General features: G+C 43.5%; 3 protein-coding genes across 4 annotated transcripts; 2 read left to right on the top strand and 1 right to left on the bottom strand.

The window, feature by feature from the left end:
- The first annotated feature begins 2,651 nt into the window (after positions 1-2,651).
- Positions 2,652-3,362, top strand: LOC127299273 (mavicyanin-like). Its single transcript, XM_051329221.2, has one exon. It carries the CDS (start codon positions 2,684-2,686, stop codon positions 3,254-3,256), a length of 573 nt encoding a protein of 190 aa, XP_051185181.1. The 5' UTR covers positions 2,652-2,683; the 3' UTR covers positions 3,257-3,362.
- A 4,268-nt stretch (positions 3,363-7,630) lies between these two features.
- Positions 7,631-10,546, bottom strand: LOC127299272 (small COPII coat GTPase SAR1A). Its single transcript, XM_051329220.1, has 3 exons — positions 10,310-10,546; positions 9,295-9,426; positions 7,631-8,231 (listed from the first exon to the last, which is right to left on the bottom strand). The coding sequence occupies exons 1-3, from the start codon at positions 10,436-10,438 to the stop codon at positions 7,911-7,913; spliced, it is 582 nt and encodes a 193-aa protein (XP_051185180.1). The 5' UTR covers positions 10,439-10,546; the 3' UTR covers positions 7,631-7,910.
- A 3,228-nt stretch (positions 10,547-13,774) lies between these two features.
- Positions 13,775-20,137, top strand: LOC127299271 (uncharacterized). 2 transcript variants are annotated; one of them, XM_051329218.2, is made up of 8 exons: positions 13,775-14,199; positions 14,566-14,728; positions 14,965-15,165; positions 17,475-17,717; positions 18,379-18,526; positions 18,857-18,922; positions 19,320-19,488; positions 19,576-20,137. In XM_051329218.2, the coding sequence occupies exons 1-8, from the start codon at positions 13,788-13,790 to the stop codon at positions 19,935-19,937; spliced, it is 1,764 nt and encodes a 587-aa protein (XP_051185178.1). In that variant the 5' UTR covers positions 13,775-13,787; the 3' UTR covers positions 19,938-20,137. The 2 variants fall into 2 exon arrangements, with proteins under 2 accessions (XP_051185178.1, XP_051185179.1); XM_051329219.2 differs by lacking the exon at positions 17,475-17,717.
- The last annotated feature ends 4,046 nt before the right edge of the window (positions 20,138-24,183 follow it).

Below are 24,183 nucleotides of genomic sequence, written 5' to 3'. Positions count from 1 at the left end.
TCACATGTGCCGACACTGGACACACAGACGTGTGCCAAGAGGGGAAGTTCCTAGGTTGGGGTTTAACGTCGACGACGTCGATCTTCTAAGGGGGGATGAGGATGGCATCCTGACCTAGGGCTCAATAAATTGATAGGATACTCATATCAACAAGTTGAATTTTTTTTTTCTGGAAGCTCATCTCCAAAGAACTCCGAGGTTAAGGATGATTGGCCTTGAGTGATTTGAAGATGGGTGACAGACTGAGAAATTGATCCCGGATACGCACGAGTAAGGACAATGTGGGCCGAAAAGACTAGTATTGGTTTGTGGGGTTGGTCTGCAAGAAAAAGACTAGCCTACTACGACGACGTTCAGGGGCACTGCTTGGCAATCATCTGTTGCCTTCAAAAAATTCTTGATGACGTCGAGGAGAAGAGGTTGTGCCGTGGAGGTTCCAGGCCGAGAATAAGAAAGTCGAAGCCCTGGTAGTGGTTGGAGGGTCATACCATGCTGTACAATATGTCTACTTCTCGGACACTTCAACACAAGCCGGCAATTTTTAGCGGCTCTATAGGATGAGCAAGGACTTGTTCATGGAAATCCTTCATGCATGGTGTGAGAGAGTTCGACCCCTACTTCAGGCTGAAGCACGACACCATTGGCACGTCTGGCTTCTCATCGATCCAAAAATGCATCGCCGCCATGAGGATGCTTGCATATGGACCACCTGCCGATGCACATGACGACGTCTACCTTCGCATGATTGAGTCCACTTCCATTGAATGTATGTACAAATTCTGCCGAGCCGTGGTGTGAAAGTTTGGCCCCTACTATTTGAGAGGGCCGATTGAAGTAGAGACTGCTAGGATCATGGCACAAAATGCAGCGATAAGATTTCCTGGGCTGCTTGGAAGCATTTGTTGTATGAATTGGTCATGGAAGAACTACCCCTTTGCTTGGCAAGTTTTGTACAAATATCGTCATGGATATTGCAGTGTTGTGTTTGAAGCTGTGGCAGATTATGACGTCTAGATTTGACATTCTTTCTTTGGCATGGCGGGATCCAACAATGACATCAACGTGTTGCAGCCCTCTCCGGTGTTTTCAAAACTTGTGGAAGGTCGTGCTCTACCATGCAACTATGAGATCAATGGACACCAATATACCAAATGATACTATCTAGCCGATGATATCTGGGTCGTAAGAATTTCCACTTTGTTGAGCGTGAGGAGAGCTACCGGAAGGATGTCGAGCGGATATTTCGTGTGCTTCAATCTTAATTTGCTATTGTTCGAGGTGATGCAAGTTTATGTGATCATGCACAACATAATCATCGAGAATGACCGTCAGACTCGAGCCAGGCATGTTGGTCCCTACGAGTGTTAGGACCCTTTTGTGGAGGTTGATCATCAGGTGCCTGTAGAGTTTGCTTATTTCCTTAGCATGTATGCAAAAATCTGCGACACGTGGTTTCGTAGAGCATCTATGGAGGCTTAAAGGAGAGGCATCAATTGCGCCTACCCTTGATCTAGCCCAACTTCTATTTGTTAGGTTAGTTGCTTGTTAACTTTCAGTCTAAAAATAATATTGTCAAACATATTTATTGGTGTCTTTGTTTTGTGAATATTTTTGTGCTATATTTAAATTAGTTGTGTTTTCAAATACCCTAAATACATAAAAAATGGAAGCCGGTATTTGAAGGATGCGGCTGCATAGAGACACGCTCAAACAACAACATCACACGATGACGTTTCCAAATGATTGATCTGACCTTTTTTTGATCGTTTAAGGGACGCGTCCGAAGATGGTTATAGCACGAAGATTCATCTCCAAACATATTTGCGGTTGCCGCGGACTTGGTAAGTGTGCCGGCGTCCTGATCGATCGAGGAGCTAGCAGCCTATTCCCATCCCTCTTGATCACCTCATGGCCTCGTGGGTATATGATTAAACTAATTTCCAGCTGACACAGTCAGCTTAACTGGCGACTACCGCGTCCAAACGGGATTACGATTACGTTAGTGTACATGCGTGAGCTAACGAGTCAAAGCACAAGTTTGACCATATTGTACGACCAACTCTCACGCTGATCACGTACACGCTTACACCTAACAATCCAACACACACACACACATATATATATATATATATATATATATATATATATATATATATATATATATATATATATATATATATATATATATATATATATATATATATATATATATATATATATACATCCCACACAACATTGGATCTTCTCCATGGTGCATTGGATCCAACTCTGGGCTCTCCTTTCACCGCAAGAGCAACGGGATGTCATGGCTTCTGGATGCACACGGTTCCAAATGGTCGCTCAGGATATCTTATGCCGGGCTGGCTGGCAGCATATTAGTCGACTAGAGGATGCTTAGTCACTTTGTGCTGTTTTCCTTTTTTCGCTGGTTGATTTTTGTATCAACTTTAAGCGAACCTTGAGATGTAATAAGTACTTCTGAACAAAATATGCTGGATGTTAATAAAAGGCTCTGTGCAGCATCACGATGCAGAAGCCGGGTTTATCCCTTTTCAAAAAAAAAAAAAAATACATCCCACACAACAACACACCACACAACACGATCATCATCTCCTTGTCTCCGACCCTTTGAAGCAAACCCACAAGAAACAAACTCACAAGCCAGAAACCACATTCTCTTTAGATGGCAGCCAGAGCTCTCCTCGTCATCGCCCTGATCTTAGCAGTGTTTGGAACAGCGCTCAGTGCTAGCTACACCGTCGGAGCGCCAAGAGGGTCGTGGGATACCCAGACGAACTATGTCCAGTGGACTTCCAACCTAAAGTTCCGCGCCGGCGACCAGATGCTGTTCAGGTACTCCAGAGCGGCACACAACGTGGTGGAGGTGAGCAAGGCGGACTACGACGCGTGCTCCGCTTCCAGCCCCATCGCTTCCTTCCAGACCAGCAACGACATCGTCCCGCTCACCGCCGCCGGCAGCAGGTACTTCATCTGCGGCGTTCCAGGGCACTGCGATGCTGGCATGAAGGTCCGTATCGACGTTGAGGAAGCAACACCCGGTGGTGCCCTGTCGCCTGTGAGCCCTCGTGCAGGTTCAGCTGCACCGGCTGTGGCGCCCATGCCGAGTGTAGAGATCACGCCCTCGACTAGCGGCCAGGCAATGCCTCCGTCGAGCTCAGCGGTGTCAGTTGGGACTGGATCGGTGGGGCTATATTTGGGAGCTGCCTTCACGGCCAGTCTCATGGTTTTCTACTAGAAATTAATGAGTGAATTTCTATGCTTTTCTCACCGTGTAGCCGTGTAGGTGGTCACATGTACACTTGGATTCAAAGCATTTCTGTTATATACCTTGATTCTTTATGGGGCACGGCTACGTAGTGCGCGGTGACTGGTTTGTCTTACAGAGTGCCCCTCCTGTCGCACTTTCCGTTTACGGCACGTCATGTCTCTTTCAGCTTTTTTGTCGTGACGTGATTACCCAGCAAACATGCATCCAACCCCACGTCCCACCGCTTCCTCTTTTTTTTCCTTTCTTATTATTCCTTTATCACGTCGAACTATTAAAACTATTTTTCCATGCACTGTTAAAAATTATAGGCAGCAGATCGCCCCAGAGACATGAGAAAATATTTTAAATGCATATAGCAGAACCTGCACATACTAATTATTTACAAAAAGTGCATCCAACACCAATGATTTTATGGATTTGTTACATCCATAAAGCACATGAAAAATATCTAATGGACAACCTCATGGAAAATTTGGAGTATAAAAATACGTGTAAAAACAACAGTGCAACCAACTGAACAGGATGTATTTTTTAATCAAATTTTACATCTTATAATTATTCAGTAACCCCCTCACTGTAAAATACGATCAAAAATTACATGTGTAAAAAACTACATCATATATGTAGTATATTACATCCAATACTACTGATTTTATGGGTTAGTTACATTCATAAAAACTTACTGTGTTACCATATGGAAAATTTTGGGTATAAAAATACATCCTATGTGTAGGAAAACACTGCAACCATGTTTGCGGGATGTATTTATTGTCCAAAATTAACATCCTATGAGAATACAGTACCCCGACTGCAAAAAATGATCACAAAATTCAGGTGTAGAACACATACATCATGTGTATAGAATATTCCCTGCATACATACTCATGATTTTACTGGTCCATTTGATCCATAGAAATGCATCCTATGTGTAGGAAAACACTACAATCATGTTAGTGGGATGTATTTATTGTCCAAAATTAACATCCTATAATAACACAGTAACCCCACTGCAAAATATGATCAAAAACTTCAGGTATAGAACACATACATCATGTGTATAGGAATATTACATACATACTCATGATTTTACCGGTTTGTTTGATCCATAAGCGCAAACATCCTAAGCATAAAATTTCAGTGTATGAGTACAAAACAAAGAACATCCATAGCACATTTTAAGCATGAAAAAAATACATCCAGCTGAGATATAGAAACAAACATTTGTGAGCCTTCTTCTGATACTAGACAAGCATCACTGCGACCAAATGGGGTTTAAACCGAACCAATGGTAGAGCCCAGCTCATCCGCGGATCCTGGGCACCGACGGAGAGCTAAGACTGCTGCGAGTGAATGCCAATAACACTGAAGCTGGAACACTAATGCAGTTCTAAAATCGATGGAGGATTTGCCGGCGGAGCCTAGGAAGCTTCCTAGGCTAGCGGGCTGTGTCTCCACCAGTATCGAACATGCGCCGAGCAATTATTAGAACATTGTCGATGACCTACCGTGACTAGATAAAAAAAACTCTCTAGAAGAAAGATGTATTTTAACTTTCGAAGTTACATTCCGAAATGCAGAATTATAACATAGAATGCCCATGCTGGCTATCTAAGTACATGCACTAGAAAAAGTACATGCACTAGAAAAAGCTACTGTAAGCTAAAATGTTACTGTATGAAACTTGACCACAAAAAAATCAAAAATACATCTAAAGCTATATGGAAACACATCCTATCGAATAGCCCATCCGCCTATGCATTTTCTGGGTTTGCTATCTAAGTACGTGCACTCACAAATTTATTAGACCTGCAGTGTTAATGTATGGAGCTTGGAAAGTTTCAGTAACTATTATACTAGCATGAATTCAGTAAAGACCAAATCTCCAAAAATCGAGCTCACAAAAAAAGGCTGATCCAAGATAAGGTTAGCCAGGGTGAACTTCAAACGACGCAGCAAAAATACATGGTCTATGAAGATTCAAGTTTCAGGATCAAGGAACAATAGAGTTACTCTACCAAAAACTTAAAATTACATACACACGGACTCCTGGGCTCCTGGCACTTTGCTCATCATATAATGAAACTGAAGTTGTGGAGTGTACTACAAAATAAAAATCTAAACTGGAATTGAATACTCTATGCTTCTAGATCTACATTTTACTGAAAACTTGAAAAATAGGAATTAGAAGTAGCAGCATTGGACATAATATACATCGCCAAAAGGGGGAAAATTACATACTGGTCCAGCTGCTGGTTGTTGTCCCCGTCGCATGCCCGTGCTGTTTCTTGATGCACCATCGCGTGCCAACGCCGCCCGAGCTGCTGCCTCTGCCTCTGCCTCTGCTATCAACCATGTCTCCTCCTTCGCATCGATATGCTTCGCTCGGCGTCGCTCGTCGAAATATGCAGGTCGCTGGCTCGTGGCCTAGTACGCAATCGCGTGCTTCTTCTGCCTTACTCTCAAGGCTCGGCGGCGGATCTGATCAAGGTGCGGCGAGGCACGGCGACGCGCTTCGCCGGACCTGCTCAAGCCTGGTGCGGTCGGTGGAGCCGTGAGGCCAGGAGTCAAGCAGCCTGTGGTGACGCCACCACTGCCTGCCGATCTGCCGTCGAGCTGCTCCAGCCGGATCCCTAGCGAACAAAATCGATGCGGGTGAGAGATGTGTTCGCCGGAGAACGAGAAGAAGGATGGGGAATTTGGATGAGTTGTCGTGTGGGTGCGAAGCGGCGCACGTGGACACCGAGCAGCGAGCAGCGAGCAGCCGAACTCCAGGCGTGGTCCAGTGTCACAGGCCGTGAACCGCTAGATATTGATCCGACGCGCCCGAGACGTGCGCACCCTGTAAGACGCCAGAGTGCTCAGGCAGGAATTAGATTTTGCGTTCTTTATGAACTTATTGATTTTATTAAATTGATGAGCTATTATATTTGTTATAATTTCTATTTTGAAATGGGGGCAAAAGCTGAACAAGCAAGTAAAGTACAGGGATTACTCTCCCAGCATTATTTCACCCAAGCACTTAGCACCCACGATAACTCACAAGCGGGCTTCCTTCTTAATAACATCCAAGATGATGGGGATTACTCTCCCGGCATTATTTAACCCAAGCACTTAGCACCCGCGATAAGCCACAAGTGGGCTTCCTTTTTAATGTTATATTGTAATTCAAATTCATATTAAAGGGAGGCTAACTTCTAACGAGCTGAGTGAGCCCCGTCGCCGGGTAGGCTTGTCCCGTTTTACGGATCAATGCCACCGCCTATATATACCTCTTGTAAGCTGCCGGCTAGGGTTGATCAGATTATAAGATAACCCGTGTTGTTTGTTAACACCTCCCGTGAAGTTTTGCTGGTTGGCGTCCGTGGTCTACGTTAAAATCTTGTGTCTCCACTGCAATTTCCTTTTTCATTATTCGTTATTGGTTGTCGTATCTATAACACTTAATAACATCCAAGATGATGGAGTGGGGCGCATGCTTGTTGCGTAAGACATGGGCATTTCTCTCATTCCAAATTTTCCAGATGACAAGTAAGGAGATAGATGCCTTGCGGTTTGAAATTAGCCATCCGTCATCATGCTCCACCAATTGGGGACCGAAAGCCCCGTTCATTGGCTTCGTTGGATCCCGTCGATGCTATTCGTTATAAATTCAAACCGGTAGTAGCCTAGTAGGAGCCTCTTCTACTGTTTCAGATTCAAAAATAGATTCGTACCACGAACCTCTGTGTCACAAACACTCGTAAAGATTTCAGTCTTTGATTATTGAACATAACATTCATTCTACTAATTTTAGGGAAACCAATGTACTAGTACGAACTAGAGGCAACAACATATAAAACTCTACAAACAGGAAATGATGTGCTATCATCATTGCAGAGTGTCATCACACTGTAACCGGAAGAAAAGAAAAATCTAGGACATGATCCATTGAGGGTGTGGGAAACAAGCGAAAATATCATCTGAAAAGCTGGCAGGAGATGTGTTGCCCCAACCACCAAGATGGTTAAGTGCTTGGCACCTGTTGCCTCTTGTTTAAAAAAGCCCGCAAATAAATTGTGTGTAGTTGAATTTCAAAGATACTAGCTAATCGAGTGTGAATTCGGCCTTAATTTTGGAAGACGCACTAGTCTGGCAAGAGTTAAATACAAGAATTAGCTGCAGATTAGACACTAAACCGCACCTATAAATTTTCTGGATCGATATATTGAAATGACAAAACTATGTCAAATTCAGTGGGAAGGCCAATGAAGAATTTGGCTGAAGAATTTGGCACGTCAGCACCAGCTACTACAGTACGCACAAACTCACCAACAACTTCAGAAATAAGAGTAAGAAACACTATAACAGGTAACAGCTATGATCATCATTCAGAGCGTCATTAGCAATGGAGTTTAAAGCATATCACCTTTTTAACATCACACTGTAACTGAAAAAAAAAAATCTAGGACATGATCCCCATAACTTTGCGCTGAATCCATTACACCACATATATGTACTAGCACCATGAACATCCAAGACCAGCTAGCTCCCTAACTCTCTTGTGCCAAGGCAAGGTAGAACAGGAGTACCATCATGACTACTCAAGACACTTTCTTTTCAACACGCACCCCTGCCTGCCGCTCTACTTGATATACTGTGACATCCACTTGAACCCATCGCCGTAGCCCATCTTGCGGACGATGCTGCACATGAAGACCTCGAGGGGGCGGACGTTCGACTCGCTCAGGCTCACCTTGCCCTTGCCGGTTGTGAAGTTGCTTAGCCCCATGTGGTAGCGGAGCTCTTCCTCCGAGGCGGCGTAGGGGATGTCGATCTTGTTCCCCAGGATCAGGAAGGGAACGGTTGCCAGTGAATCATCTGAGAGGAGGGCATCAAGCTCCTTCTTGGATTCGGCAAACCTCTCTTTGTCATACGCGTCAACGAGGTACACCACGGCATCAACCTGGCAAGAGAGAGCATCATACAGGGGAAATAGATACTTGTTGCCGCACTACTACACAAAATCACAGAAGTACATTTCTAAATCAGAACAAGATCATCAGGAAGAACAGAGATGACCATTCACGAAGGAAACAGGAGCATATGCATAATGTATTAAAATTGACGCTTAAGCAGTCAAGTCTTCTTGGCTGCAAGGTGGGAATTCGAGACTGGTGTTATGGTATGAAACTATGAATAAATATTGTTGAGAGCATTCCTAATTGTATGATATTATTTGTAATGCCTTGTCCAATCAGGTTAAATTGTTGAGTTGATCTGATATCTATGCATCCATTTGTGTCACCAAACTGATCCTGCTGTAACACTCGAAGTGAACGTGAAAGTTTCTTTGTATTATCACACATCATATATACTAATATAAACACCTTTATCCAACAAGCCAAAACAATTACCTCTTAAGAAAGCACGAAGCAATTTTGGCCAAAAGAAAACATATAAAACAGAAAAGAACAAAAGTCACAAGAATATTTCTGCTAATATACATTTTAAAATGTAAAAATAAGATGGCGCTAATATTTCAAAAGATAACACAGACTGATATAAAAAGCAAATTTCGCCCTTTATATAAGCAGCTAGATTGCCACATTCCACATATATCACTAGTGTTATATCATGGATCGTGACAGGTACACAATCGTAGAATAGCATATAGGAGTAGGCTACTTGATGTTCAATGCACTAACCCCACCAGTCAACTTGATAAATATTTCACAATACGCAGGTGGTGTTACATGTGGGAAGAAAAGGTAGACCCACATATTCTGGTGCATCAGTGCCAACTATTCTCCACTGATAGCGACATTTGCTAAAACTTTCAGAGGTTGCAGAATCATGCTACTGTCATACTATGTCTGTAATCCGTATTTTATAAGGAAATTAAATCGTATCAAACAACAGCACAGCACTTCTAGAAACTACACCACAGGAGAAGAAACACAAACAGATATAACAGTACACAAATAACTCATCTACATAAAAAAGAATAAAAAGGAGAGGAATAATACCTTAGCATAGTAATCCTTCCAAACACGGCGGGCAATCTGATGGCCACCCAAATCAAAGGCCTTGAACTTGATCTTCCCGATGCTCAGCTCTTCAGAAGTTGGATACTGCGTAGGCTGGTGCTGAACCAACCTCTGCCAGAAGGAACACAAAACAAAGAACAAATTTATTCAGTCAACAGGAGCAAAACATGAGATTTTGCATTTGCTTGAGCTCAATTGTATCAATCACCTGGTACTGATTAACAGTAAAAATGATCATTATATTGAGAAGTGTGTCAACTGACTGAATTTAAAATAAAATCTAAATTCTCTGAAGAAGCATTTGCACCAGATCTGAATTAGCATGGTAGCTACCCTTTTCTGTTTTAGAATTAGGATGTTGGCTTTCAAAAAAATTAACATACAGACTAAAAGAAGCAAAAATTTATACTGTGCATTATGGGAATAACCCAGATCTGGCAAGCAATCCAGTGCTAACAGAAAGGACGCAACTCAGCAACCAAATCCGTCCAAACTATCCTCAACAGGAAACAAAGAATTATGGCAATACTCCACTAACTCTTCCTAAATGGGGAATCATTTTTTCCACATACGATCGAAGCCACCCGAGCATAACGAAAATGACAATTATTGCAACACACTGAAAAATCCATAAACTGTATGATAATGGTCTATAACAGAAACAAAAATCCCCAAGATCAGTCAACCCTTTTCTAGACGGAAGGCTCGAAAGATCACTCAACCCTTGAGATGAACATCTACTAGCACAAATATCTCCAACTCTAAAATTTAACTAGAAACACACCCTTCGATCTATAACTTACAGATACCGCACATCAAAATCTACTACCAGAAAGGGAAGGGAAGGAACCACACAATTACTCCCGTCGTAACCCATCGCAATCCAATAGGCATCACGATCTCATCAAATTACCAGACTTTTTTCCACAGAAAAAAGAAACTAATCAATCCTGAACAACAGAAGTAATCAGAAAGGAAGAGAAAAATTCCCGACCTCGTCCTTGAGCATGTGGAGGAGCGTGGTCTTGCCGGCGTTGTCGAGGCCGAGGAAGAGGATCTTGGCCTCCTTCTGCCATAGCCCAAGCGACGCCAGAACCCCGTAAAACCAGTCCACAAGGAACATCTCCGGTCGCCGTCGGTGGCCTCCCTCTCTGTCGCCGGAGTAGGAGGAGGGCGCCTCTTAACGGATCTCGACGGAAGGGATCAAATGGTGACGTGGCGGCCACCGCGCCGCTGACGCTGGCATTAATAGGAGGAGCAGCATGAGGATGACAGGTAGGCCAGCGCGCAGTGGGGCCCACAGGTCAGAGGAGTAGGTGGGAGTTGGTTGTTTTGGAAATGGGCCAAGCAGCTCGCGGATTCCTTTTGTTTCTAGCAAGGAGAGCACCAAAGTTGTCAAAGTTGGAATGTATCACCATGTGAATGAAATCGTTGGAATCTTGTATTTAAGTTATCTTTTTCCAAAAAAGGAATAAATTTTCTACATTTTGTTGAGAAATTAAGAACGTTTTAAGGAATGCTATTATATGACACCTATTTTTAGACGGAGGGAGTACATAAATGCCTAGGAAAAAGTTGCCCAAAGTATTTCCTTAGAGAATTTGTAGTACAAGTACAAAAAAGATTTAGAGGAGGAAATATACGCCGCTAACGGCCGAAGCCGACTCTAGACGAAGCCGAAAAAGGTTAGAGGAAAGATAGGATAGTGATCCCTAAAAATCGAGGCGCCTCTCTCGTCTTTCCTCTCCGCCGTAGCCCCTCCCCAAAATTGAGCTCCTGCCCAAAATCGTCGCCCATCGTCGTCGGTGCCACCGTTCTCCCCCGACGTGGCCGAAATGGCACCGAAGCTCGTCCCTGAGTGACCGCCGGAGTTTTTGGGCCGTGAATTGGCCACCTGATGCGGGCTAAGCCTCGATTGTGTGGCCCGATCTCACTAATTTACCAAGAACACGAGGGGGAGAGGGATGAACACGAAGAACTCGGCGAAGAACACGATGAACACACAGAAAACACACACCAACTCGATACAATTCGGGTTACTCCCGACAGCCCGAACCACTGTCCCGATAGAATCTTTAGAGAGAAAGACACGAGGTTGAATCTCCGAGAGAAAGATCAGTATACGATCGGTAGAGTCACAAGTGTGAATGACCGCAGCAGAGTCACAAAAAAGATTTAGAGGAGAAAATATGCGTCGCTAACGGCCGAAGCCGACTCTAGCCGAAGCCGGAAAACGGTTAGAGGAGGAAAGACAGGATAGTGATCCCTAAAAATCGAGGCGCCTCTCTCGTCTTTACTCCCTGTCGCAGTCCCTTCGTAAAAATTGAGCTCCCGCCCAATCGGCCGCCACTCCCGCCCAAAACCGCCGCCGGTCGTCGCTGGCGCCACCTTTCTACCCCGATGCGATCGGAATGGCACCGGAGCTCGTCCCCACATGCCCGCCGCAGTTTTTGGGTGGTGAATCGGCACCCGATTCGACCGGTGTGGCCGACGGGAGCGACCAACAAGGCCACCGAAAAACTTGCGGCCGTGGGTAAGCCGCCTCTAGCGCCGGTGTTGAGGCGGAGAAGTTGACCAAGGAGAGGGAGGATGCCAACCGCATCATCACGTTCATGGACCCTAGGTCAATTGATGACAAAGCTAGGGCATACTGGGAGATCACCTGGGCGAAGATCTTGGCCCGAGAGAGTGGTGGTGGTGTTTGAGCTCGCCGAGGTGGTGGTGGCCAAAGAAGAAGAGGCTGAGTTGGTGGCATGCTATGTTGTGCTTTTGGATCAAACTTGATCAATATGTTGTTTTTTGGATAATATATATGCATGTTTAAATTTTGTACGTTTGAGATATTTGCAAAACCATGTCAATTTTTTTTTGCTCCTTTAAATATAGGGGATCCAATCTGGCGGCCACTATTTAGGCGGCCACTATTTAGAGGAACAAATTTATCCTCCTCTATTTTGCGGCGTAATTTTCTCCTCTAAATTTTAGGAGATCTGCTAGAGATGCTCTTAGAAATTATAAAATTGAATCCAGCGAAAATCATATCTAAAATTTTATCAAACAGAACACATGTTTTGATTATCGGGTTCCATGTTTAGTCTTCCTTCATCCATGGAAACATCAGCAAGCACCTCACATTTGGCGTAGTGACACTTTAGATGTCATCTCCTTTCTTAGAAAACTGCTACTCGTGTCATGTGGTTTCAAATTTTGACACGGTCTCTAAGGTTACATGCTAATGCCATTTTTTTTATCGAGGAGTCGAGCATGGTTTGACTTTTTTTTGTGAAGTGGGGAAGCTCGATCTCTGCACTAACCGATGCATATGTAATACGGTTAGTTCACTCAAATCACTGACTTCATGTAAGAGACTCAACCATCAATCTTTTTTGTGACGAGCTACTCCCTCTCTCACAGTTTATAAGGCACGCGCGTACCCCTAGGTCGCAAATTTGATCAAGTTAGCATTAGTTATATGTTATAAAAATTATATCATTAGAAAGTTTAGATGTTCTATTTTCTAATGATATAATTTTTATATTATATAATTTAAATTATATAGGTTAAATTGGTGACCTAGGGGTACGCGCACGCCTAATAAACTGTGAAGGAGGGAGTATTACTGGCTGCTCCAGAGAGGCCCGCCCTGGTGGGACCAAGAGAAAGTAAGGACGGGGCCAACCATGCATGGAATTTCTCGACCGTGTCTCCGAGTAACAGTTCAACGAAACGTACTTAGATCTTAATACTATAACTCGAGAATGGGCCGAGAAACATGCCACCATTGCCTTATGGCCAAAAAACAGAAACATCACCCCACCAGCTAAATATCAGGGGTATCACCGAGTCACCCTATGACGAAAAATTGCCCCACACTTCTCCTAGCTTCTAGCCTCCTCGCTTGCAACATGCATCACCAACTTGTAACCATCGCCACCAACATCTCCACCGCCACTAGAGAAGGATCCTTTGGACTATGACTATTTCAACGAGTTCAACGCAAAATACGAGGATGAAGTGAGGGGGAGGAGGAGCAGTGGTATATATGTGGGCCAGAGTTGGTGGGCCCGGTGCAGAAGGCCATTCTCGAGTCCTGCGAGACGACACATAGGGAGCGTCTCGTTGCCCAAACCTGGCAGAAGCACGACGATGTCATCCTAGCCCGTGTCATGAACATTTCCCGCGAGAGGGCACAAATGGAGGAGGCTGGTCGGTTGCTCATGAACTTCGAGCGGCAGCACACCGACCTCAACGTGCAAAGGCTGGTCACGTCACCTAGAACGATGAAGCTCAACAAAATTTGTAGTATTATATAACAAAATTTAAATGAAAGTTTAATTTCTTATTAAAATAGGAATGTTGCCTATGGCCGACTCGGCGGCTTGGTCCATTTGGGGGCTGCTCTTACCGACCCTTGGTCACCTTTAGCGTGGCTGCCTAGATCCACACTCGCAAGTCGCATCGCAGCCAGCTTCATGCGGGGGCGATGGCTTCGCGGCCGCTCGCTCTTGCTCCTGCTCCGGCGAGCCTTCCTCCTGGCAGCCGTCTCCGCCGCCGCCCTGTTCCTCCTCCACCACCAGGCGCCTACACCCTTCAAACCCCCCTCTCCGTCCCTCCCCTTGGCCATCTCGGAAGAGCTCTCCGTTGAGCCGCCTCCCCTCTCCGCCTTCTCGGAAGAACCCTCCTTTGACCCGCCTCCCGTATCCGCCTTCGATGTTGAAGCGCCTCGCGAGACCGTGGGATCGGGGAAACCGGCGGCCGGAGAGGCCGGCAGGGCTACGTGCGCGACGGTGGAGAGGATGGGGGAGGTTGCCGCCGGCGGGGCGTCCACGGAGGCCGCCAGCCTCCGGGTTCGCGAGCTCATCCGGCGCCACTTCCTGCTCCACGGTGCGAAGCTGACCCAGTGCCTCACTTTCGCATGCCCTTTCATTGTAGTGTTGTTTCATTCTCTCAGTACTGCCTGTTCTCCCACTCTCTTGGACGGACATGTCTGGATTCCATTCCTCAAAACAAAACATTGCCCGTGTCTGGATCTGAATGCAGCTCTCATTTCGTTCCTGCTGTAGTCCAATTTCGAAATTATATCGTCGTTGTGTTTTTTCGTTCGTCAGCATAAAAAACAATTAAACTAGTATATAACAACTCGATGTCGTCAAGAGGCCATGGCTAGCCGGGCTACTTTTCAATAGAAAAACCTGCCGTCGTAGGTTGGTTCAACACCCCACATGCTTACTTCTTCAATTAACTTGCCAGGAGCTGCGAGAGTCAGATCGCTGCCTGCGCTTGAATTCTGCAGACAAGGCTTTGTGTTGGGGAAAGCATCTGAAGCTGGGTTTGGCAATGAGATGTACAAGATACTAACAGCAGCGGCTCTGAGTGTTATGTTGAACCGGTCCCTGATCATTGGGCAAACCAGGCATACGCATTCGCACTCAAGTTGCTTTTCTTCTCTATCTGTGATGATGCTTTCCCACTTATGTCTTTAGGTTCCATGTAAAAGAAAATTTAGTGCTAAGTTTGTTTTTATAGTTAGGTGCCATAGTCACTGTGAAGCCGTATCGTAATTTGATGCACATGGTTTGGAAATGTAGCATATAAATTGTACTTATTGATGCTCGCTATCCTCTTACCATCTGTCTGTTTGTTTAGCAGGGGATTATATCCTTTTGGACAGTACATTTCTTATACCGACCACTCATTTACTATTGGAGAAATCAAGCATTTATGGAGGAAAAACCGATGTGCCCAAACATATGGTAGAGATCTGAATGTCAGGGTTGATAATTTTGAAAATCCATCAGAGACGAATGTCCTTTGTAGTGACTGGAATAGCTGGAAAGATCCAATCATCTGGTTAGCACTACACTTGCAAACTAATACAATCAGTTACACTCTTTGTACACTTATTTTTTTTCCTGTTCCCCCTCCACTCGAGCTTCCAGGCATGATTTGATTTCTTGCTTTTAACACTTGCCAAACTTTTGATGCAAATCATTTCAAAGTGTTAGGTAGAAAATACAAAGATGTTGGTCAATCCCCAATTTCTGTGTGCAAGTTAGTTCTTGTTTCCTGTGCATTGCCATGTGCGTATGCAGTTGCAGTCAGAAAAATTAAAAGAAAAGCTAATTAAATGAGGTTTTTCATGTGGGGAATATTATACAGGTTTGTGCTTACTTCTAGATATTCATAATGGTTATTTTGCAAGAATGAACTGGAGAAAGTAAATGTGCAATATAGATATTGCATCAAACTGAACTTAGTACCCTGAATTATTGAGTGCTGAATGCTAAGTGCTAAGCATTTCATTTCCTCCCAACTTGTTCAAGATGGTTCTTCCTTTTGACTGCTGTGTTTTGACTACCAAATTTGATGTTTAGTGTACGCTAGAGCAACAATGAATTGAGAAATAATTTTGGTTGTCAAATTTTCTTCAGATCTCTCTTGTTTCGTTTCTTCGAGTCAGATGCCTTGGCAGTGCTTATATAGATATGAATCTGTCAACGTCTGTGCTTTCGGTTTTGTGATTTTCCATTTACTGTTTTACAATAGAAAACTTTAGCACTTTCTTTTGGTAAAATAACGTACACCTATTCCTGATCATGTTTTCGGTTCTCCATTCTGGGTACAAAAAAAGTTTGATTATCTTCTAGCAACTGCAATGATATGAGCTGACATTACAAGTATAAACATCATGCTCTTCTTTGTTTGAAATATCCTTTTGGACTCTTAGTACAGTGCAAATCACTTTTATTTTGTTGAAATGTAATTGTTTACCTGTTTAGACACTTAAACCATTTATTTTCTGATTTACTACATGTTTAGAATTTTTTCGAGGCCTTTTTTTCGAAAAGAAGGTGAATAGCCCAGCCTCATCATCGGTTGATAGCTTGATGCACATAGCTGTTCCTTACCCGTTGCATATAGTTTGAGATCAGGTACCATAGTACCGAGTAACTTTGAAGATTTTGCTGGCAAGGATGGTTTATTGAATCTTATTATCTTTAGAGGCTAGATCTATACCCAAAAGCAGTGATTCCCTCAGTTTCTATTATGTTCGAAACTGTCCCTGTTTCATGAAGCAAAAGAAGAAAAATCAAACACTTTATGGCGCAATGCTTACCCAATTTACCTTAATGACTTTCAAACACTGCTAAGGCCTGGTTTACTTCTTTGGTGTTTCCACCCCAAGGGGCTTCGGGATGGGAGGGGATTTGGTGAATCCCTCCATTTCACCCAATCACCTCCAATCCCCTCAAATACACTTCCACCCGAATACACCAATATGATGGAGAGTTTTAATCTAGAAAAAAATAAAAGGGTTTGTGGTGGATATCTAGGGTTGCAAGCGGGATCCTACAAAAGTCCCGCTTCTAGTTCATTTTTTCATTTTCTAGTTTAAAATTTGCCCAAAATTTTGAACTAGAAATGACAAAATGAACTAGAAGCGGGGGTTTCACGGGATCCCGCTCGCAACCCTAGGGATATCTTGGTACTATCTCATCCAATACCTACTTAGTAAACACACCATTGAGGATTTTTCGGGATCCAAGATAATCCCCTGGAATACACTTCAAATTTACTAGAAGTAAACAAGGCCTAAAAGAAGTGCCAACCATTTAATGATTTTGCCTGGTATTTCTAATTTCTATCCAGTCCACCCTTCTTTATATTGAGTTTCAGGCTCTAAGCTTAAAATTTTGCCACCTGTCAGATGAATTCTCATAGCACTTCTGTAATTTGCAAAAAATGTAGAGGTTATTTGGAATACGAGGCATGAGGTGCACCAAAGTCGGGAGAAATATTTAGGGTCCCTACTCCTTACTGATGTAACCATTAGAAGATGTTTGTTACAAGTACGTTTGCTTTCCATCTGCACTACAAACTAGACAGATGGTTCCCCTGTAGCGTCCAATGGGCCAGCAAGTGGTGCAGTCCAGGGTCAAATCCGATTACCATATGAATTGAATATTTTCAAATTTGTTTTCCATAATTTTTTCCATGTTTATCCATAAATTAAGTTCATTACTGTCACAACTCAATTTTCAATTTCTATTCTGTTTTGTTTGCTTAGATGAATTTTTTTCTGTTGACCAAATGTTCATGAGAAAGCTAAATGTACAGAACAAAGCATGCTGACATGTGTTGTATGTCCACAACACTAGGTTTGATGGCACAACTGATGCAGTTGGGGTACAGTTCTTTCTGAAAAATATTCATCCCAAAATCAAAACTGCCGCGTCAACACTTTTTGGATCCCTGGGCTCGTTACATGCCCGCCCTAATACATTTGGGGAACTTATGCGAGTAATCATATCTCCCTCCCAGACAGTGGAGAAAGCAGTTAAGTGGGCATTGAACGGTTCAAGTCCAGATATTGTCCTGCACATGCGGATGATGGCCAATAGGTATGAAATATTATATGCGGCATGGATTATAGAAAACTGTTGTAACTCTTCAACATTCACTATTGGCATCATGTTCACATGTCAAGAAATCCAGTTCATCAGTGGCATTGATATTGTCAGGCTTCATGCACTAGCCAATGCAACCAAAAGTCCGAAATGACGGAATGGGCTGGTGTAATCGACTTGTACACTTCACAACACCCCCTTTCACGTGTGTCGGGAGAAGAGAAAGTCAACACATAAATAGAGGCTTCATGCATTAGCTAACGCAACCAAAACCCCGAACTGATGGAAATGGCTAGCACAATTCACTTATACACTTCACAACAGATATTTTTGTAGACCCTAACCTAAGTCAATCTTTTGTGGTTATTTCTTACTAGTGTATAACTTTATGAAATTAAGTTTTAGTCCTTCCCATTCTGGTGAGAATTACAAAGTATGTCATCTCATGCCCAGTGTGCTCTCAACAAGGAGGATAGTTAAAAAAAACAGAATTTGGGAGTATTGATTGATCAATATTTTAGAAGCTGGACAAAAAGATGCATATGTTAGTTACTGAGTAAAAGTCCTTACACCTACGCCATGCAGATCATCTTTATTTGTAACTGTTCCGCATCATTTGATTTGGGAAGCTGAAGATAACTGATTTTGTTACTAGGCCAATACGAGCAAAAACTGCTGCAGTTAGTTGCATTCACAGAGCTATACAGATTTCTCGTTTGAAAAGGACACCTCGGGTGGCATTGATCTCAGACACTCCATCATTTGTTAAGGAGATAAAGCAAGACATCAGTGATTTTGCAGAGGTTAGTTGCTTGGTTGAATATTCTCGGATGAACTTTGTATGGATGTGAGAATTGTGGGTCATGTTAGATTAATATTCTATACTCCTCGTTAGTTGTCTCTGATTTAGTACAACTTTGTACTAAATCAGCAACAACTAATATGGAGCGGAGGGAGTATATTGGTAGAGATGTAAGTGAGATCCCGCCTAAATCCCACTTCTAGTTCATTTCGCATTTCTAGTGCAAATTTGAGTAGTGCCAAAATGAACTAGAATTGGGATTTGGGGCGATCCCACTTGACACCTTACAATATTTGGAAAATCGGTTGACTATTCTATACGTTCTGGGCAGGTAACTTATTTTGATTACAAACTGTTTGCCAGGCGTATTGATGTAGAGATGAATGGTAACGATAAGGTATGTTACCTAAAGATTTTCACTTCATCCTCTACATCTTCTGATAGGTTATAGCTACTTGCTGAAATCTTGAGGAATGAATGTCATGTTTATATCGTATCAAGATCAGACATATACCAAGATTCATAAATGTACTGCATTGGTAGTACACATGTTCCAGACACTAGAATCTTGTGATGTTTTATGAAGTTTTCATATTCTCTAGTTTTCGAATCACTGAACAACTGCACTTGAGGAATAAGTAAATAAAAAGATTCCTACTGCAGTTATGATACAATCTGCTCAAGTTACCACTATTATTAAGTATAAGCAGTTCTACATCATCTACTTGTTAGCCCATCCAATCCAAAGCAGCACATTTGTGTTCTCTACAAGTAAAGTCATCTCTCCTGTGCAGCCCTTGGGATTTCGTTCAAAAGACTGGGGATCAGCTCCGAGGTGGGCAGCCTTTGTTGATTTCTTTCTGGCTTCAAGTGCCAGGTACGCAGTTGTCACTGGGGCACATCGACGTGTGGGAACAACCTATGTGCAGCTCGTTGCGGCATTAGCTGCAGCTAATAGACATGGTACATATCCTTCTGCTCCTCGCTGAAACATTATTCTATATTCTCCAAACTAATTAAGTTTGTTGCGAATTTGCTGGGTGTTTTTAGGTCACGAGCCCTCAGGAGCAAACTTCACGTTCTTAAGCAGCATCCACAGCAATCTATTGGTGGATGGGCTGTCCACACAGGTTGGCTGGGGCCATGTCTGGAACAGATACGCCGGGCCCTTGAGCTGCCCACACCAGCTGCACCAATGCGCCTTAACCCCGCTCCTCCCGCACGCTTGGTGGGACGGCCAGTGGCAAAGCCCCATTCCAAGGGATGTCAGGAGATTACTGGACTATGGCGTGCAGTTATCGAACACGGGGGAGGTGGACGACGAGCGGCTCGTGTCACACTGTAGGTCAAGGAAAGATCATGTGAAAAGGTACCATGTTCTCCCGCCCTACAAGAGTCCAACAAGACAGTAGGATGCGCCTTATTAGTTCGTGTTTTTTTGGACAGCTTGGTTTCAAGGAGAAGGAAATATATAAACCAGAACCGCCTATCTTTGATTCTGAGAGAACTCAGTTTTGCGCTAGGCCCTTGCACAAAGAGCTAATGTAGGTTAGAACGGTCAGGATTCTTATATAGCCATTGTGCTATTGCTGTGCCCATCTAATGCTTTCAACTTTGGCAACATGTTGTTTCGAGTGGGTATTATGCTGGCATACAACTTGATTTTACCTCTAAATACTACTCCCTTCGGTCCTTTTTAATTGACTCAAATTTAGTATAAAATTGTACTAAATCTGAGTCAATTAAAAGAGATCGGAGGGAGTACTTTCTGTTGTCTGATAGCTTCGGCGAGCAGCGCAAAAATTTTGTACAAAAACACACATTAGTTCTACATGTACCGATGTACGCCTCTTGTTTTTTCTTTTCTTTTAAGTAATCTCACGTTTACTGCTTCCCTTGGCTCTGTACATCAGCAGATCGATCAAGTATACCAATCAGCCTTCAGCTAGATTCGTACACGAACTAACCATCAACTAGCTGAGCCTAAAAAGACCATCATCTAGCTACATTGTACCATACTTGATCAGATTAATCCACCATTGTGAACTTGATGTGAAAAAGAGCTGAAATTGATCCGTGGTTCCTAATAAACTTTATAATTCATATCTGGTTTTTTTGTTCTATTACAATTATTTTAAAGAATGGTATAGTGTGGACAGAGTAAAAAAACAGAAGCTAAAACAGGGCCAAGTCTAGCTCCACGGCGATCAGATCTGGCTGGCTATAGCAAATGCCATGCGCACGTCGACTGTTGACTCTACATCGACGACCTACGCCTCGTGCTGCCGCTTCTTAGCTCCACCCATGCGGCAACGCCGCCATCACTTTAACTTGCACGCGCAGCTCAAGCATCAAGTCGGTGCGTGAATCGGTGGCACACCATGCACGCGTCACACATTCCATCCCCCCGCATAATTTGTTGTCTGCTTGGTGGAATTCCTCAAGTCCGGGCAAAACTAGTGGTACTCACTTAGGACTACGTCCTCTGACATCCGCAAGACGCATGCGATGGTATCCCTCAAGGTGCAAAACATTGCCCCCGACGATACGTCGATAACTTTTAAGATGCAAAATGTTGGGAGATGTGCTTTGGTGCGCACCCTCTCCAAGCCGAAGGGGTAGGGTGGTCCCGATTTGTTTTTTTGTGTTGCCCGCCGAAACCCATATCCAAGCCCAGTACAAGGTTCGTATGGGTATACAGGACCTGGCGTATCTATACAGACGACCCCACGTGGGTGGGTCCCACGTGCTAAGCTAATCACCGTGATTAGCTCCCACGTCCTTGCATGCATCTTTTTCATTGGTACTGGAGATCTGATCGAGCTGTTCCACGCCGTCGCTGGGTAAAACGCCGGCGGTTGTTGCCGGCCCGTCCGTCGCTGCCGCTGGGTAAAACGCCGGTGGTTGTTTCGCATCTCGACGCCGCCGACCGCGAAGCCCCCGTAGATCGATGAACTTGGAAAGGCACGCCACCGGCTCGGCATCTTCCCCGCTAGGGTTTCTAATTAGAGGTACCCATGACTTCATCTTCTAGCATAGTCAAGAGGATGCAGTACTGCCAGTTTTTCAATTCTAATTATGGTCCAATACTAGAGAAGATGGAGAACTCTATATCTGGTACGATTGAGGAACAAAACGAGTACGTCGGCTATAATTCCGATGACATGTTAATGGAGGAAAATTTGCAGCACGAAGCCGGCTGGAGCGAAGACGAGTTTGATGTGAGCCACATTACTATATATTCTTGGTGCACTATTTTTTCATTTCGATTACCAGTAGTCCAGCATCATCAAATAGTATATGGTTCCTCCTATCATAATTTATGCAGATTGCCTACGATGAATTTGATAATGATGACAAACATGGTGAACACACAGACGATAAAAATGATGAGAACCATGGTGAACACACAGACGATCAAAATACTAGTGAGGTATGCGTAGTGACTCATAAAATGACATAAAATGATGCATAAAATGATGGCAACTGTACAATTTACGGTTACTAAATTTCGCGGTGCAGTAATAAATTTTAGGCACAATTTGACACGCACTTTGAGTACGACTATTACGGTGAATCTGACTTGGACACGGACCATACTAATGATGTGGAAGGTGCATCAGTTTCTGGAGATTTTATTGACATGAGCCAGGTTGTTATCTTTTTTTTTATTAGTCCTATAGAGCTGGAACACATAAAATTATAGTTTTAATTAATGCATACATTTTCTACTTGCAGGCAACGCCAAGCGCTAGTCAGCCTGATAAAACACAGAAAGTTAGCAATGACAATGAATATCCTGATGATAAGCGGGATTTATACTGGAAGATAAATGAGATGACTTTTATTTGTGAAGCAACAGTATATTCTTTCTACAACAGATATGCTAAAGATTATGGCTTCATCGTTCACTTGGATCAGGTTAAGTAGTTTGCTGATGGAGTAATTCGCTAAGACGTTTTGTATGTTCCAGACAAGGCAGATGTCCCAAAAAGCTACTGACCATGAAAGGCCGCATATATAGGCTCAGACCTGAGTCCCGCTGCAGGTGCAAGGCACGTTTGGTGGTGAAGTTTGATGGAAAAACTAGTTTCTGGATTGTTGAAGATTTTCGTGACAATCATAACCATGAGCCAGCTGAACCATGTGAAGTGCCGTTTCTTCGGTCCCATAGGAGGATCAACGACGCGCAGAGATCTGAAATATTATCACTGGGAGCCATGGGGGTCAGGAATCACATCATCTCTGCGCGTCGTTAATCCTCCTATGGGACCGAAGAAACAGCACTTCAGATGATTCAGCTGGCTCATGGTTATGATTGTCATGAAAATCTTCAACAATCCAGAAACCAGTTTTTCCATCAAACTTCACCACCAAACGTGCCTTGCAGCTGCAGCGGGACTCATGTCTGAGCCTATATATTCGGCCTTCCGTGTCAGTAGCTTTTTGGGACGTCTGCCTTGTCTGGACACACAAAATGCCTTAGCCGAATTACTCCATCATCAAACCGCTTAACCTGGTCTAACCGAACGCTGAATCCATAATCTTTAGCATATCAGTTGTAGAAAGAATATGCTGCTGCTTCAGAAATAAAAGTCATCTCTTTTATCTTCCAGTATAAATCCCGCTTATCATCAAGATATTCATTTCCATTGCTACCTTTATGTGTTTTCTCAGGCTGACTAGCGCTTGGCGTCGCCTAGGCATTAGTTAAAACTATAATTTTATGTGTTCCAGCTTTATAGGACTGATAAAAAGATATAACAACCTGACTCATTTCAACAGAATCGCAGAAACTGATGCACCTTCACATCATCAGTATGGCCCGTGTCCAAGTCAGATTCACCGTAATAGTGTACTCAAACTACGCGTCAAATTATGCCTGAAATTTATTAATGCATCGCGAAATTTAGTAAAAAATTGTACAGTTGCCATCATTTTATGCATTATTTTATGTCATTTTATGAGTCACTACACATACCTCACTAGTATTTTGATCGTCTGTATGCTCACCATGGTTCTCATAATTTTTATCGTCTGTGTGTTCACCATGATTGTCATTATTATCAAATTCATCGTAGGCAATTTGCATAAAGTATGACAGGAGGAACCATAAATTATTTGATGATGCTGGACTGCTGGTAATCGAAATGAAAATAGTGCACCAAGAATATATAGTAATGTGGCTCACATCAAACTCGTCTTTGCTCAAGCCGGCTTCGTGCTGCAAATTTTCCTCCATTGACATGTCATCGGAATTATAGCCGACGTACTCGTTTTGTTCCTCAATCGTACCAGACATAGAGTTCTCCATCTTCTCTAGTATTGGACCATAATTAGAATTGAAAAACCGGCAGTATTGCGTCCTCTTGACTATGCTAGAAGATGAAGTCATGGGTACCTCTAATTAGAGACCCTAGCGGAGAAGATGCCGAGCCGGTGGCGTGCCTTTCCAAGTTCGTCGATCTGCGGGGGCTTCGCGGTCGGCGGCGTCGAGATGCGAAACAACCACCGGTGTTTTACCCAGCGACGGCGACGGACGGACCGGCAACAACCGCCGACCACCGGGCCGGAAACAACCGCCGGCGTTTTACCCAGCAGCGGCTTGGAATAGCTCGATCAGATCTCCAGTGCCAATGAAAAAGATGCATGCAAGGA

This window comes from Lolium perenne, chromosome 5 (genome assembly GCF_019359855.2).
Source record: "Lolium perenne isolate Kyuss_39 chromosome 5, Kyuss_2.0, whole genome shotgun sequence".
NCBI lineage: Eukaryota > Viridiplantae > Streptophyta > Magnoliopsida > Poales > Poaceae > Lolium > Lolium perenne.
Note: the sequence above shows the minus strand (reverse complement) of the source record. Positions and strands in the feature narration are given on the sequence as shown.

Coding starts and splice junctions, on each gene's coding strand:
- LOC127299273 (XM_051329221.2), top strand. CDS start 2,684: ATGGCAGCCAGAGCTCTCCTCGTCATCGCCCTGATCTTAGCAGTGTTT.
- LOC127299272 (XM_051329220.1), bottom strand. CDS start 10,438: ATGTTCCTTGTGGACTGGTTTTACGGGGTTCTGGCGTCGCTTGGGCTA. Junction 9,427..10,309: donor TCCACATGCTCAAGGACGAG/GTCGGGAATTTT, acceptor TCCTTCTGGCAG/AGGTTGGTTCAGCACCAGCC. Junction 8,232..9,294: donor GGAAGGATTACTATGCTAAG/GTATTATTCCTC, acceptor CTCTCTTGCCAG/GTTGATGCCGTGGTGTACCT.
- LOC127299271 (XM_051329218.2), top strand. CDS start 13,788: ATGCGGGGGCGATGGCTTCGCGGCCGCTCGCTCTTGCTCCTGCTCCGG. Junction 14,729..14,964: donor CTGATCATTGGGCAAACCAG/GCATACGCATTC, acceptor TTTGTTTAGCAG/GGGATTATATCCTTTTGGAC. Junction 18,527..18,856: donor ACATCAGTGATTTTGCAGAG/GTTAGTTGCTTG, acceptor CGTTCTGGGCAG/GTAACTTATTTTGATTACAA.